This window comes from Capsicum annuum, chromosome 5 (genome assembly GCF_002878395.1).
Source record: "Capsicum annuum cultivar UCD-10X-F1 chromosome 5, UCD10Xv1.1, whole genome shotgun sequence".
Taxonomy (NCBI): Eukaryota; Viridiplantae; Streptophyta; class Magnoliopsida; order Solanales; family Solanaceae; genus Capsicum; species Capsicum annuum.
In genome coordinates, this window is record NC_061115.1 from 187,277,697 (window position 1) to 187,295,102 (window position 17,406).

Below are 17,406 nucleotides of genomic sequence, written 5' to 3' on the forward strand. Positions count from 1 at the left end.
CTAACCCTCATTCCATAAGGAGTTTGTATTTGTTTGTCCTCTCTTCGATTTTGCAAGGTTTGAATTCGAGGTTGAGTCCTTTTTCAAGAGGGGGGATGATATGGGACAAATGGTCATCTTATCTTTTGATGACATCTTTAGAGACCAACACATAGAGGCTCAAGACTTGGTCACCTCGAGGATACGAGAACATGCATGGAGGACCTGTTTTGAGCATGCCATTAAACAAACTCGTGTGTGAAAGATTACGTGAGGGCTTACATTTGATGTCAATTCGAGACTACAAGTTTTGAAGTGTGACCAAATGGTTTTGGAGTATTGAAAAAGCAACCTTCACTAAGGGTATTTTGGGGATTGCACATGTTAAAGAAACAACCCATGACCTCCGCTTTCATTAAGGTTATTTTGGTCCATTATACTATATAATAAGTTAGGTTATATGTAGTCTCTTATTAGGTCTTTTCTCTTTAGTTTTTGAATGATGAAACTATGAGACATTGAAAATCCTCTCTCGTGAGAGTAGACCACCTTAGTGTAGTTCTTAGTTAGGGCTAGGACTAGCCATTGTAGCTTAGGGCTTGGAAAAGTCAATATTGTTCTTTGTTTGAAAACGGTGGATCTTGAGGTGAGTTGATTCCCTTGGCGGTCACCGTAAGAACTTGGTGCTTGTTAACGTATTTTGTAGAGGTTTTAGAGTATAATATACTCTTTAGTTGCTACATTATGTGTTCTCTTTGTGTCAAGTTACCTATCCTCTTTTTCGTTTAAGTTAGTGTTTGTTGTTTTCGTTTGGTGTCTTGTCGTGTGGATTGTTTTACGAAAATTGTGGACTGTTTTGTGCTCATTTAGATACCGTTTGGTATCATTTACAGATGGCATTGGTGGCAGATGAATGTCTGTTGGCTTTGAGGATTTTTTTTTTATAAAGATTAGATTTAATTTTATTATTTTTTATTTCTATCATCATATTGTTTTGTTGTAGTTTATAAGTAGTAGATGAATGTCGATCGGCTTTGAGAATTATTTTGGTAAATGTTAGGTTAAATTAAATAAATTCTCCATCTTTACATATTTAAAAGGTGTTGAATTTAATTATTATACTCATCTTTATTAATTTAAATAAATATCTTATTTAGTGTAACATTTGAATTCAGTAAAGTGAGATTCGCGCGTACACCTAAACTAATAAGCTAAAAACGGGTCATAATCAAATTTGTTCAGTTTTATACGAAGCTTTTATTTATTAATTATTTTTTTATAATATAATATTTTAGTATCTAATAAAACAAATTTTTTTTCCTTATAATGCTTATATATAACATATCAAATAGTGAAAAGAAAAAAAAAATTGTTGCCTAAACATCGACGTAGCTCTCATATTGTCCTGGCAAAATGGGCAGAGTTTGCCTCCAAAATCAACTTTCACCTTGGGAAAGAAAGAGTATATAGCCACTAAATTTTGTACGTATTCTCACCGCCAATTTACACCAATATTAGCATTTCCATTTACATATAATATATGTTCCTTCTTACTACTTGAACATTAATCATTTACTTGTATTCTTCAACAAATATATTTGACGTCTTTCTATAACAAAAAGATGGTTGAATTTGAAGAATACAAGAAGGAAAAAGAAGACGAAGAAGAAGATATAAGCTATGATGAACTTAAGAAGCGAATGTGGAAGGACCGGATGAGGTTACAGAAGCTCAAGGAGAAGGGATTAGAAGAAGAGATTGATGCAAACTCAAAGTCACAGACAAAGGCAAAGCAACAGCAATATTTATGTCAAAGGAAAAAGATGTCCAAAGCTCAAAATTCTATTCTCAAGTACATGGTAATAGTTTCTATACAGTACTATAGTTTATACTCTATCGATTAATTTACGTGATATTTTTTGTTCTTTTTTCTGGATTTTCTTCGTAACGAGAGAGTCATTAGTAGCATGTTTTTCAAACACAGAAAGATTTAGATTTGATCTATATGAAGGAGAGTTTTGTGAATTTCTTCAAGTATCTGATTATCAAAGAATCTTCCGTCTTGTATATTTTTATTGTAAATATTACATAAGTTTATGAAATTTTTGGTATGCCTCATTTAATAAAGTCCCGCAACTTTTCTATATCTACATTTGTCATAACAACTACTATGGATAGCCAGAAAATATTTTATTTGACATAATTTTATTTATAAATAATATTAAAAAATTTCGATCAAGCGGTGTCAATGTTGCTCGTATAATTTTACACCTCAATGCCTTTTCTAATTTTATTTCAATTTAACAGGTAAAAATCATGGAGGTATGCAAAGGTCAAGGCTGTGTATGGGATTGTATCAGAGAAGGGGAAGTTGGTGAGTGGCTCTTCAGATAGCTTGCAAGAATGGTGGAAGGAGAAAGTGAGATTTGAGCAAAATGCCTCTATTGCTATTGCTGAATCCTTGTCAAAATTAGTAGAGGAGAACATCTTGGATCCTAATTCCTCATTTATGTGTCTTCTTGAAGAATTGCAAGACACTACTTTGAGCTCAATTCTTTCTGCTCTTATGCAACATTGCATCCCTCCACAAAGGAGGTTCCCTTTGGAGAGAGGTTTAGCCCCACCTTGGTGGCCAGGTAGCTACATCATCATCTTTCTTCTTTCAATTTATTTGTCTTAGTTTACGGAGTTTAAATAAAAAAATTGTGACTTTTTTAATTATGCCGTCTTAAACAAAAAGATATTTGTAATGTATTAAAATGTTATTAAATCTTGTGGACTTAAACACGTAAAAGGTTGGAATTAAAGAGTCACTAACATAGAAAGTGACACTCTTTTGAAATAAATTAAATAGGAAAGTAAGACACAAATTGCAACAGAGGTGGTACTTAAATGTGTTAAATTTTCTCAAAAATACTCCCTTCATTCAATAATATTTGTCTACTATACTAAAAAGAGTTGTCTAATAATACTCTCCTGTTTGAAAAACCAATGGATAATTTACTTATTTCTATCAATTTTATTCTTAGCTATTAATTATAGTCATTAGACACAATATACTTTTCAAAGCATTGAATTAATTATATTCAAAGAGAAATATAGTAAATTACCTCTATTATTTATTATTTGTTAATATATTTGCTCAGTCAATAGTGGACAACTATTATTGAATAAAGAGAGTATTACTCCCTCTATCTCCATTTATGTGATGCATTTTGACTAAGCACAAAATTTAAGAAAGAAATAAAAGATTTTCGAAACTTATGATGTAAAACAGCGGTAGATATCTGTGTTGTTACAAATTATATCATTAAGAGCAAAATTGCAAGTTTAATGTCAGAATTATATCTCACATAGAGCGACAAACTAAAAAGTGAAATGTATCACATAAATTGGGATAAAGGAGTTCTATGTAAATATTAGTTTTTGAACTCCTGATTTTGAAAAATTCATAATATTAATCAACTCATAAAGTTTAAATTCCGAATCTGTCACTGTACATAGGGAATGAGCTTTGGTGGGGCAATCAAGGATTGGCTCAAGAACAAGGTCCACCACCTTATAGGAAGCCCCATGGTTTGAAGAAAGCGTGGAAAGTAAGTGTTTTGGCTGCAATTATCAAACACATGTCTCCTGATTTGGGCAGGATGATGAGATTGGTGAAGCAATCCAAGAACTTGCAAAACAAGATGACAGCTAAAGAAACATCTACTTGGGCTAAAGTTGTTAACCAAGAAGAAGCCCTTCTCAAGTTAACTAAAAGGGCTCTCAAGATTTCAACATCCAAAGAGAGGAAGAAAATAAGGATAAACAAGAATTAAATATTGCTTTTGTTCCCCAAATCTTGAGAAAAAATGACAAGAGGAAGTCCAGCTTTGAGCATGATGTCAACACGGAGGATGTATTGTATGCATGCCAAAACTTGAACTGCCCACAAAGTCAACTAGGCACGGGATTTGTGGACAAGAATTCAAGAATTGAACATGAGTCAAGTTGTTCCTATGGTGACAAAAAGTGATCAAAATAACCAAGAAAGTATCCATGATGCGGACCAACTTAATATGTCCATTAGCAACTTTTCTAGCTTGATTGGATCACAAATGAAGTTACAAGAAGAAATGGAAATCACTCTCCAACAAGATTTTGACAAATACGATGCACAAATATTATCTCATGGAGTGGTGGAAAATCTTGGAAACTTTTGGGGTGATGAAAATGTCCTTGAAGAGTTGAATTATGAGGTAACATCTAGTGGGAACATGAACTCAAATGAAACTCCGTCACAAGATGTACTAAATAATGAATTTGCAATATCTATTTGGGATATAGATTGTGATGATAGCTATAGCTAGAGAGATCATTTCATCTAGTTTCGTCATGTTCCTTGGTTAATGACCGGCTTGTATGAAGTTATGAACATAAATAAAACTAATGTGTGATAATTTTCTTTTTACCTTTTTTCACATTTTTTATCTTTTGTTTTGCATGATTACTGATTAGCTCGCTTAAAGGTCGTAGTAGAAGAATTCCTTATCGAGAAGATATTTAAGATCTATTATCTGGGAAAAAAAAATCAAAGGGCTCAATTTCCTTAACTAATAGTTTCTTCGTTCATTTTTATTTGGCACTGTTTTTATTTTTGAGGTCAATCTGCATAAACTTTAATTAAAATTTTAAAATATATAATTTAGTATCTTAAATTTAAAATTTAGGTGGTCGGAAATTATATGAAAAATATTATAAGTTGCAATCCTTCTCATATTAATATGATGAAAAAATATATCTTAAAACATTGGTCAAAGTTTATGCAGGTTGACCTCAAGAAGCGAAACAGTGACAAGTAAAAGTAAAAAGAGGGAGTACCAACATCTTAATTTATGTAGACACGTAAATTTGACCCTTCCAAAAGTCAAATTTATCCATTTACCTCACCTTATCATGCACTCCGCTCTATTTGATAATTTTCCCACAAAAAAAATGAAAAAAAAAATAACCCCACCACACCTTTTTCTACCCGTATAAAAAAAATAACAAATCCACAATAAAATAACAACCTTAACCTATCAAATGTTGACAACTCACCCCTACCTCATCCTCCCCCCCCCCCTCCCCCCCCCCCCCCCAATCCCGCGTACCCCAATCTCTCAATTCACATTTTTTTCTCTCAATTACACATACATATTCTTCCATTTTTTTCATTTAGATACAGTAAATACACATACAGGCAATTATATGCACACTGACTATATCATACTATATGGGGGGATAGATACACAGACCCACCATGGACGGCGGGGGAATACACAGTAGAGTAGTGAAAAGAGAGAGAAAAAAAGCACAAAAAATAGTAGCGAAAGAAAGAGAAAACAAAGGGATCGAGAGAGGGAGAGAAAAAGAGAAAAGAGTGAAGGGGAGAACGGGGAGAGAAACAACAAAACTCATACGATTTGATTTTTCCAACAAAATTTTGTCAAAAAATGCCATCTGCACCAGCTAAAAACCTCCATTAATTAACAGTGACCAAACACCCACCCCAAACTCCCTTAGAAATAGCGATAAAAAATTACCCAAATCGATCAAAATCCACATACTCAGGCGAAGCCCCACTCAATTTTCGATAAATAGTCAGCAACCTCTCGTCAAAAATCCCATCAACTCCACCAATCATCATCTACCCATCATAAAACAACGAAAAATTCAATCTGACTGACCTCTTATTCTAATTTTCGAATAAATCCACTGCAAAACAGCCAAAACAAACCCATTGCATATGAAATCAGTGCAAACTTTCTTTATTTTTAGATTTTTTGTCTGAATTTGTGACGTAACAGAAACAGGTGTTAACAGAGGTCGAGTTTGGTCATTGTTGACGTTTGATTCGAGGTATTTCGATGGTGCTCAAATCAAGTAATTTGATTTAATCAAAATAAAATCATCGATTGAGGTCCAATTCTTTACTCTATTCTTTTTCGTTTTATCTTAATGTAGTGTGTTGATGTTATAATTGTGTGACTCATATATGGTTGGTGGTATGATTTTTATTATGTGATTGAGCAACTCTAATTGTTATGATTTGATTGGTTGATTCAATATAGAAATTGGTTAATTATTTGAGAATGACTTAAACTTAATTGGGATAAATTTTAATTTGGGGATGGACTGAAAGTTGATAAAAGCAGATACTATTGGCTAGCTTTGATTCGTTTGTTATTGATTAATTTGGATATGTGTTATGTTTGTTTTTATTCGATGGTAGTATGTTTAGGTCAAATGAGATAGGAAAATGGTAGATTGGGCAGGCAAATTTTAGGAATTGGTGGATTGATGAATGATTAAATTGATTTCCTTATTTTAGTTTATAGAATACACTCAAATCTATTTATTTTGTTGGAGAATGCCCCGAGATAAATTGTCTTTACTTATAAGAGAATGCCCCCGAAGTATTATGTATCCTGAGGATGTTCGTAATCAAGGCTCGAGTGTCGGGTAGAGCATAATTTAGCTTAGTTTAGGTTCTTATTTCAGTACCTTTTTAAAATTTTTGGACTGAACATTATTTTTCAGAACTTTGATTGTTTGTTTGTCTGTTTGTTTACGTATATGTTCTTTAGTGAGTCTATCATTTCATAGTGTAATATTAGTATATATAAATCGATAAAGCGACCGCGGTCGAACTATGAGACTGGGGGTTGCCTAACACCTTCCTCTCGGTCAATAGAATTCCTTAATCAGAACCTCTGTTCGTGTATCAATCTTAAAAGTCAACAATTTTTGAAAAAGAAATTTAAGAAGCAGCAACTTGGCACACCAAACAATTCCAAGCAGCGACTCTAAGTTTAATTGCAAATTTTTTTTTTCAAAAATATTTTTTTTTGTCACTTTAATTATTAAAACTCTTTCAAAATTTAAAATAATAATCTTTTTTTGATTAAAAAAAAAGTTGTGACAGCTATAGTGACTCTACTAGAGATTTTTTTTAGAATTTGAGCTTTATTTTTTAAATTGTATCACCTTAGCATGACACTATAGGTGTATAGATATTTTGTTTATGTTATCATTTTATCATTATTGAATGCGAACGTGCTCTTTGTTTACAGCTTTTCCTTTATGTGTTACCACTTTATATTTATTATCATATGCATAACCCTAAGTCATTTTAAAACAAGTCCTAGAGTACATGTCGTATACACGAATCTTTGTTGAATTATCTTTGTTTTAGGAGGGGGAGTCATCAGACGTATGGAGTATGTGAAAAGAAATCGCAACCACTATCGTCTATATGCTCTCCTGAATAGTCTTGTTAGTTGAACCCCAGCCTAGATTAGCTTTTAGGTCATCTTTATTTGAATCATGTTGAGACATAGCGGGAATCGTTTGATCCTTTATGGTGACTTAACCCTAAGCATTCCTATGCGCTACTTATTGCATTTTTTATTGATGGATTGATTAATGTTATATGTGCTAAATATTGAGGGAGTGATTATGAAAAAAACAAAAAACATCGAGAATCAAAGTCAAAAAAGAAGAAAAGACGAAAAAAAAAGAGTTTCGTAGTTTATAGAGTTTCTCTTTGACTTTTGTTTTCACAATTAAAAGAAAAAATTCAAAAAAATTTTTTACCTTTTGCATGTTTTTCTCAACAAAACAAAAAGATCAAATAAATAAATAAATAATATTTTTATTTCCTTTAACATCCATTCACAACTTGAAAATTTCAAAAAATAATTTATTTGGTAGGAGCTTTATATTTTTTTTTAGAAGAAAATCCAAAAAGATGTTCGAAGTTTTGTACATTCTATATAATGAAAATATCAAAAAGATTTTTCTTTTAGTGTCTTCACACTTTTTCTACGTCGCAAATTTTAAAAATTGCTTTATTTTTGTGGGTGCTTTATTTTTGAACAATTTCATGCGCAAGTACCAAAAAAAGTCATTTGTTTTGGTCATGTCTCAAGTCGAAGTTCAGTCTATTGCTTAAGTTTTAACTGTCCAATTTGGACGAACTGTGCACACCTAATTCTTCTCTTTCGGGAGTGAGATACGTAGACAATCCTTTTTGGATTCAGTGATCTTATTTAAAAAATTCTTTCGATTTCATTGAGAGTAGGTGTTTCATATACATCTTTAAAAGAAAATGCAAAAAGATTTTTTCTTTAATAAGTTTTAGGTTTTATTTTTATATGAAATTCAAATTGAAAACTCAAAATGATTTTTCTTTGATAATCATAGACTTCATTTTGCATAGGGGTTTTAAAGCTGAAAAATTAAAAGATTTTCGCCTACTTTTGAAATTTGTTATCTTCTTTTTCTCTAAAATTTTAAGCAAAAAAAAAATAGTTTGATTGATCGTTTTGTGTCAAAACTCCACGAACTACGCAAACCTGATTCTCCTCTCTCGGAGGTGAGATACGTAGATGCCCTTCTTGAATTTGGTGATCTTTTAAAAAGAAACAAAAAAAAAAGATATTTTGAAAAAGTTGTTGAACTCTAACGTATTTGTTATTTCTATTGTTCAGTTAGTTTAAGATGGTTGGTTTGTGGCATTTTGGTTGGTCCTATATATTACATCAAATTTAAAAGAAAGTTAGTTATGGTCAACAAGGATATCGAGGTTGTTGTAACTGATCAGACAAAGAGTTTGAAGAATGAGAATTTAGGACCTAATGAAAAGATACTGAAATTAAGATAAAAAATGGTTGAAATGCATCGAGTTTGGGCTAATGGGTTGCCTCCTCCTTCATTTCTCACTGATAATTCATAAAATCTTTCTAGCTTACCTCCAGTGTCACATGCACAATTTCCTATTTCTGTTGACATGCCACAACATGCACCAGAATTTACTTCGGGGCAACACTATCTCAACACTTTCAATATTCATTTTCTAGCTCCTAAATACAAGCCTATCACATACTCGGCTCCACCTACTATTTCTATTTTTATGGCTCCACCCCTACATGAAGCTCATATTTTTTATATCCATCCAATGGTTGTGCTTTCCACTCTACAAGTGATCTTGTATTTGAATATTTTTGGTGATCAACATTATGCTTATGAGCCTACTCTTAAGTTGAACAATCCTTATGGCTACACTTAAATCTCTGAATTTTTTCTTAACACGGAGAATTCTATTATGGCAGACGAACAAGAAGAAATAACTAAAAAGGTGAAGAATTTAGAACTGACTATGAAAAACTTGCAAGGGCTTGAGGGGGGGGGTTACAAAAGTGTCTCATATAAGGACTTTTGCATGTTTTCAAGTGTTAATCTTCCTCTTGTCTTTAAGATGCCAAAGTTTGAAAGGTATGATGGACACGACGATCTCATAGCACATTTGAGGTGTCATTACAATCAATTGAGAGGATCTAGAAGGAAAGAAGAATTGCTTATGGCTTATTTCAGAGAGAGTCTAGCAGGTTTAGCCTCTGAATGATTTGTTGATCAAGACATTGTTAAGTGGAATAGTTGGGATGATATGGCTAACGAATTAATGCAACAACTTCAATACAATATTGAGTTGATCCTCGATTAAAAGCTCTTCACCAACATGACTAAGAATAATGTTGAAAGTTTTAGAGAATATGCCATTAGATGGCATGAACAAACTGTAAGGGTGAAACCACTAATGGAAAAAAGTAAGATGGTGAAGGTATTTATTCAAGCACGGGATGAAACATACTTTTAACACTTGTTATCAGTATTAGGCAAATGATTTTTTGAGGTTCTCAAAATGGGGGTGATGATAGAAGATGAGACTAAGACTGATCGCATTTTGAATTTTACAACAATAAAAGAAACTACCCAGGCAATGCAAAATGGTTCAAGAAATATTGGAGGGAAAAAGAATAAAAAGGATGTAGCTATTTTCATAGTTGGAAAACGTGTACATCCAAGAAGACCACATCACCATTACTCTCAGTCTCAAGCCCAAGTTTATACTCAAGATCCATATAATCATTATCAACATTATTATCCTCCCCAAAACTCATTATACTTCATTTCTCCACCACCATATTCAATAAATGGCATGCAACCATATGTTCAATCCCCTTCTTATCCACAATGGCGTGCACCAGCTCCTTAAAATCATCCTCCAAATTCACAAATACACCAAAGCCCTTTTAGGCCCGATTTTTAATCCAAATCAAACAATGAAAAGAGGCAGAAGTCTAGGGATAGTTTCACACCAATTGGAGAATCATATATCAATTTGTTCCAAAAAATGATATAATTGGGCATGATCACTTCTCTCCTTGGGTTTGCTTCTAATCTACATTCAAAAAATTTTAATCCTAATGTACGATACGCATATCATTCTAATGTTCAAGGTCACAGTATTGAAAATTATCATGCTTTGAAAAGAAAAATACAAAGGTAGATTTAAGATAAGTTAATTGTGGTGCAGGATATGGATAATGGTGAAAGCTCTAGTTATGATTATGTGCAAATCAATGGCTAAGATGTCAAGCTCAACAATTAGTAAGTCACTCTTCTCCTTACTAGGAAGGGATTTTGGTAGTTTGTTTTGTTATCTTTTATGTTATCTGAATTATTTCAGGATTGTATTTTGGAATCTATTTTTTTTATTCTTTGTCATTTATGTTCAAACTCTTCTATCTTTCCTTTAAACTAAATGGAATGCCCTTTTTTCTTTTGCTTTTTAATATGTGTTGTTTGTTTGTTTTCCTTACACAGTATATTTTATGTTTGTTCTAGTGATATGGCGTGCTGGCAGAATTTTCAGTCAGTCAATCAAATCTTGAAATCTAGTTTAATCATGAAACTTAAAATTAGAATGTTAAAGTTAGAAAAAAAAACATCTAAGAAAAGAGGTAGAGTATTGAGACATGTTGTGATCAAGTTGAAGCCTCACTTGAATAGATCAAAGCAATTACTTTGATAATCACAAGAATAACTTGGTCGTCAATTGAAATACGCATCTCAAACATTTTGAATTGGATCAAATAGTGGATAGACGATCTCCCATATCAAGAGAAACAAAGGAAATTTGTTCCACTAAGTCATGAAGTCATCTGATGTGAGATGTACAACAAAGATGAAGTCGTATGTTTGACAAATGTAGAAGAAGAAGTAACGCACATACTCAGTTAAAATTAGCATGGTGAAAAAGATTATATAAGTGATCTTCATCTTTCATTTTCATATTGCATGATTTGTATTTTCATCTTTAAGGATTGATATGACGTAGGTATTTCATTCTATTATCCAAACATTGTGTCATCCTTTGTTTACCCCATTTGAGTTTTAGTTCTAATTTTTCTTTCGTACCCCTCTTTTGTAATCAAGTTGAAGTCAGCAAAAATTCTTAAATAAAGTGAGTCAATACAAAAAGAGATAAAAGTGTCAAGAAAAATAGAGTTAGAAAAGTCCTAAAGAGGAAAAAGAAGAAAAGAAATCAAAATTAAGCAAAAGAATAAGTTGTCTGAACTACGTTTGACCTTATTCTTACTACTATAAGGCACATAAGCAACCCTACTCTGAAGTTCGGTCCAACCAAATAAATAATTTTGAATCACCAGTTAAAAAAACAGGGGTAAAAGTTAATCTTCGTCTATTTGAGTCGATTCCTAAAGTTGTACCTCCCACCTACTTCAAGTGTTATTTGAGCCTCATGCCATCCTTTCCTTCTAACTCTGTCCAAAAGTCACGTTACAATCAAAGAAAGTCCTTCAGATCAATTTTTGAGAATGTTAAGGCTAAGCATGTAATGGATAGGATGATGCATTTGGATACTACTTGTCTTCCTCAGCATAAGAAATTAGGAGAGAAATAAAAATGAGAGAGTCTTATTGATAAAAACCCTCATAGGCAACTGTAAGGCGATGATAAGATAAGAGAAATAAAAATGAGAGTCTTATTGGTGAAAATCCGCACGGACACCGTAAGACGATTCTGAGTTAAGAGAAATAAAAATGAGAGTCTCATTAATGAAATTCTCAAGGACACCATAAGGCGGCGGTAAGTCGAGAAAAATGAAAATGAGAGAGGCTTGTTGCCAAAAACCCCTCAAGGTGTCACTAGCCTAATGAGGTTTATGAAGGCAATTGGTTTAAGAAAGCAACTCGGTTTCAGGCCCATTAACCAGCAACAATTAGTGAAAAGTTTGGATGGAAAGATCAGGCAGTTTAATTTAAATGCATGTCATAATCATTAAAGCGGACTATTATTTTCAGATAAATTTTTCTCTTCTCTGTTTTCAAAGTAGGATATTCATTTTCTTTTGTTTCTTCTCTATATTTTTATTTTTGTTCTTTTGAGACTGTCATCCAAATAGAAAATCATTACACATCTCGTTGGGTCAAGTCCATGTCAAAACAAGTGAGAAAGAATTTAAAAACTTGCTACCAACTTTTTCAATTGCACGAAACAAGACAAAAGGCCAGCATATAAAAGAAACATGATTGTGAGTCAAAATAAAGCATGCAGAAAATTTTTGTCAACAGATAATTTTTGGAATTCGAGGAAATACCAAGGCTCTGAGGGTTTATCTAAGAGATATAGGGAGACAAAGTTATAGTGTTTACATGAGAGCCATTCTTAATAGCCTGAGTTTTGGTTAATGGAGCAACCAGTCATTAACACATGTCAATAGTTTAAAGTAAGTTAAATGTGATAAGTACAAGAGTGATTGCCTTAGAAGATAAAGCCACAAACCAGCCACCATATTTTTATACTCACAAATTTTCTTTTATGAAATAGGGACATAGGTTACCTTCAGATCGAGAGTGTCAAAGGTTAAATATCAAAAGGTGCAATTCCTTACTTGGGCAAATGCAAGAATCATCCTATATCCCTAGGAGATTGACTTCCTTGTCAGGGTATTTCAAGTTTTGTTTGTTAGGTGACACATCTCCTAACCTGAACCTTTGCTCCTAGAAGATGAACTTTCTAGTTGAGTCTTTCCAGTTAACCCCTAGGTGATGCACTTTCTTGTCTGGATAATTCAAATTTTGTTCGTTCGGTGAAATACTTCCTAACTTGAACTTTTACTCCTAAAAGATGTACTTTCTAGTCGAGTCATTCCATTTTACCCTTAGAAGACACACTTCCTTATCTGAGTAATTCAAGTTTGTTTATTAGGTGACGCACTTCCTAACTTGAACCTTTACTCCTAGAAGATACAATTTCTAGTCGAGTCATTCTATTTAACCATTAGAAGATAGACTTCTTTGTCTGAGTAATTCAAGTTTTGTTTGTTAGGTGATGCGCCTCCTAACCTGAACCTTTGCTCCCAGAAGATGCACTTTCTAGTCGAGTCCTTCTAGTTAACCCCTAGGAGACGCACTTCCTTGTCTGGGTAGTTCAAATTTCGTTCATTAGATGATACACTTTCTAACTTGAACCTTTACTTCTAGAAGATGCACTTTCTAGTCAAGTCATCCATTTAACCCTTACGAGACATATTTTTTTTGTCTGGGTAATTCAAATTTTATTTGTTAGGTAACACACTTCCTAACTTGAACCTTTACTCCTAGAAGATACACTTTCTAGTCGAGTCATTCCATTTAATCCTTAAGAGACACACTTCCTTAGCTGGGTAATTCAAATTTTGTTCGTTAGGTGACACACTTCCTAACTTGAACCTTTACTTCTAGAAGATTCACTTTCTATTCGAGTCATTACATTTAACCCTTAGGAGATGCACTTTCTTGATTGGGTATTTTAGTTTTTGTTTGTTATGTGATGGACTTCATAACTTAAACATTTGTTCCTAGAAGCTGCACTTTCTATTTTAGTCATTTCATTTAACCTCTAGGAGATGCACTTCTTTAACTGGGCATTTCAGTTTTTGTTTGTTAGGTGACACACTTTCTAACTTGAACCTTCACTCTTGGGAGATGCACTTTCTAGTCGAATCCTTCCATTTTAACCCCTAGGCGACACATTTCCTTGTCTGGGTATTTTAAATTTTGTTTATTAGGTGATGCACTTCCTAACTTAAACTTTTACTCCAAGAAGACGTACTTTCTAGTTAGAGTCCCTCACTTTAAATTTTAGGAGATACACTTTCTAGTCTGAGTCACTCAATTTTACTCTCAAGAGATGCATTTATTGGTCAGAGTCTTAATTCACCTTTACATGATGTATTTTGCAAGTAGTTGTAATTTAGTTTGACACTCACAAATTTTTTCTGATGATAAACTAGGGAAAAAAATTTATTCATGTTATTTGGAACTTCACTTTATGTTTAGGACCCTCCTATAAAATGGGACTTTATTTTCTAAAAATTGAGATCTTTCTTTATCATAATCTTTATTTGAGATAACTTATGTTCTAGTTTTGACTTTGAATAAGGAGTTCTCCTGGATAACAGGGTGAAGAAATTAAAAGTCAGAAGTCTGCCTAGAGAATAGAATAAAAAATTGCTAGTCAAGAGCCCGTCTAAAAAACAAGGTGAAAAAAGTAAGGGTCAGAAGCCCGTCTGGAGAACAGGATGATGAAATAGCAAGTCAGGAGTCTTCCTGAAGAATAGGGTGAATAAATAGTAAGTAGGGAGCTCGTCTGGAGAATAGTGAAGACATAGCAAGTCAGGAGCTCTTCTGGAGAATAGGGTGAAGAAATAGCAAACCAGGAGACGCCTGGAGAATAGGGTGAAAAAATAGTAAGTCAGAAGCCCGCCTGAAAAATAAAGTGAAGAAATTACAAGTTAGGAGCCCTCCTGGAGAATAGGATGAAGAAATGGCAAGTCAGGAGCCCACTTGGAGAATAGGGTGAAGATTTTAAATTACAAGTTAGGAGCCCGCCTGAAAAATAGGGTGAAAATTTTCAAGTTCAAGTTCAAAGAAGTCGCACCTGAACAACATGGTTAATTTTCAAGTTCATCTCCAACACCAGCTATTGTACAGAGAAAGAATACACTTACAAGTTTAATCCAAAGAAAAGCAAATATTTCGTCACTTGAGAAAACATTGAAGACTCAAGTCAGATAGGATTCTTTGTAATTTCATTAATCTTCTTAACTATTTTCATTTTTGATGTAATGAGAGTCGCAGATTGAAACCTCGATAGGACCTCGCTCGATTCTCCAACTTGATATGGTTTCTCTCCTTTTCAACCTTGGAAACTACATGTGACCTGATTTCCACATAACTTGAAATAGGTAGGATGTCCAAAATTAAGACTCGGTTGCACTCTTATCCTTTTGTTTCTTCCTTTTGAATAATGATCAGGTCAAATTCTGTCTCATTGTCTACTTCTCTATCAGAAAATACTGTGTTTACAGTCAAAGAGGGGCATGATTTAGACACATAAATTTAACCTTTTCAAAAATTAAATTTACCCATTTAGCTCACCTTACCACGCACCACGCCCTATTTGATAATTTTTCCTCAAGAAAATAAAAAAAACAACCTCACCACACTTTTTTCTACCCTTCTCAAAAAATATCAAATCCACATTAAAATAACAACCTCACCCTATCAAATGTTGACAACTCAACCCTACCTCACCACCACCACCCCTAATCCTACGTACCCCTAATCCCTCAATTTATATTTTTTTCTCTCAATTACAGATACATACTCCTCCATTTTTTCATTTAGATAACAATATATATATATGCAATTATATACCTACAGACTACATCACACTATACGAGATAGATACACAGAACCACCATGAACGAAAGGAAAATACATAATAGAGGAGTGAAAAGAGAGCAAAAATAGTACAGAAAATAGTAGGGAAAGGAGGAGAAAAGTAGAGAAATCGAGAGAGGGAGAGAAAAAGAGAAAAGAGCGAAGAAGAGAATGGAGAGAAACAATAAGACGCATACAATTTTTTTTTGACAAAATTTTACCAAAAATTATCATCTCCACAGGCTGAAAACCCTCATTAACAGCGACCAAACATCCACCCCAAACTACCTTAGAATTAGCAATCAAAAATCACCCAAATCGATCAAAATCTATATACTCAGGAAAAGCCTCACTTAGTTTCCGATAAACAGCCGGCAAGCTCTTGTTGAAAATCCCATCAGCTACATCGACCATCATCCACCCATCGAAAAATGATCAAAAATCCGATCGGGCTAACCTCTCGTTTCTATTTTTGATGAAATCTACAAAAAATAGCTGAAATAGACACATTACATACGAAATCAGTGCGGGCTTTCTCTATTTTTAGATTTTTGGTCTGAATTTGTGACAAAACAGAAAATGGTGTTAATGAGGGTCGAGTTTGATCGTTGTTGAGGTTTGATTCGAGGTATTCCGATGGCACTTGAATCAAGTAATTTTTTTTAATCGAAATAAAATCATCAATTGAGGTCCAATTCTTAACTTTTTTCTTTTTTATTTTATCTTAATATGGTGTGTTGATGTTATAATTACGAGACTCGTATGTGGTTGATGGTATGACTTTGATTGTGTGGTTGAACAACTCTAATTGTTATGGTTTGATTGGTAGATTCTATATTGAAATTAGTTTATTGATTGAGAATGACTTGAACTCAATTGGGATAAATTTTAATTTGGGGAGGGGCAGATAATTGATAAAAGCGTATACGATTGGCTCTCTTTGATTCGTTGGTTACCGATTAATTTGGATAAATGTTAAGTTTATTTTCATTCGATAGTAGTATGTTTAGGTCGAATTCAATAGGTAAATGGTAGGTTGGGTAGATAAATTTTAGAAATTGTGGATTGGGAAATGATTAAATTGATTTTCTTGTTTTAGTTTAGCGCATTCACTCAAACACATTTATTTTGCCGGGAAATGCTTCGAGATAAATTGTATTTGTTTATCAGGGAATGCCCCAAAGTATTATGTATTCGAAGGATGTTCGTGATCAAGGCCCCAGGCGTCGGGTAAAGCATGATTTAGAGTAAGTTAGAATAATTTAGGTTTTCATTCCAGTACCTTTTTTATTTTTGGACTGTATTAATTAGACTGGACATCATTTTTCAAAACTTTATTTGTTTGTTTACGTATATGTTCTTTTGTGAGTTTCTCATTTCATAGTGTCATATAGCCGATATAACTCGATGAAGCAACTGTGGTCGAACCACGGGACTGAGGGGTGCCTAACACTTTCCCTCGGTCAACAAAAATCCTTAACTGAAACCTCTGTATGTGGATCAGTTTTTAAAGTCAACTGTTTTTAAAAAATAAATTTAAAAAGGTAACTTGGCACACCAAATAATGCCAAGTGGCAACTTTAAATTTTTAATTGCAAATTTTTTTTTTTTCGAAACACAACTTTTGTTACTTTAATAATTAAAACCCTTTTGAACTTAAAAAGAATAATCTTTTTGGGTAAAAAAAAGTTGTGACAATTTATATCTAAGAGTGTACATGAGATGTAAGCCGAGAAAGTTTCCATGGTCACTTAGTTTTGTATGAATTACACAAAAGTTACTTTCTTTTTTAATTACACAAGTCATTTCACCTTGCTCCGGTCATCACCAA

At 33.2% G+C, this 17,406-nt stretch overlaps 1 protein-coding gene and 1 long non-coding RNA gene across 2 annotated transcripts; both read left to right on the plus strand.

Moving 5' to 3' along the window:
- The first annotated feature begins 1,499 nt into the window (after window positions 1-1,499).
- On the plus strand, window positions 1,500-4,120 carry LOC107852951 (putative ETHYLENE INSENSITIVE 3-like 4 protein). Its single transcript, XM_016697981.2, is given in 5 exon segments — window positions 1,500-1,838; window positions 2,287-2,318; window positions 2,320-2,615; window positions 3,484-3,764; window positions 3,767-4,120. Coding segments are annotated over 5 exon segments (1,077 nt in total). The 5' UTR covers window positions 1,500-1,601; the 3' UTR covers window positions 3,998-4,120.
- A 1,027-nt stretch (window positions 4,121-5,147) lies between these two features.
- LOC107852954 lies at window positions 5,148-16,927 on the plus strand. The gene is made up of 3 exons (XR_001669596.2): window positions 5,148-5,923; window positions 10,382-10,455; window positions 16,746-16,927. It is a non-coding gene; the product is annotated as an uncharacterized LOC107852954 (long non-coding RNA).
- The last annotated feature ends 479 nt before the right edge of the window (window positions 16,928-17,406 follow it).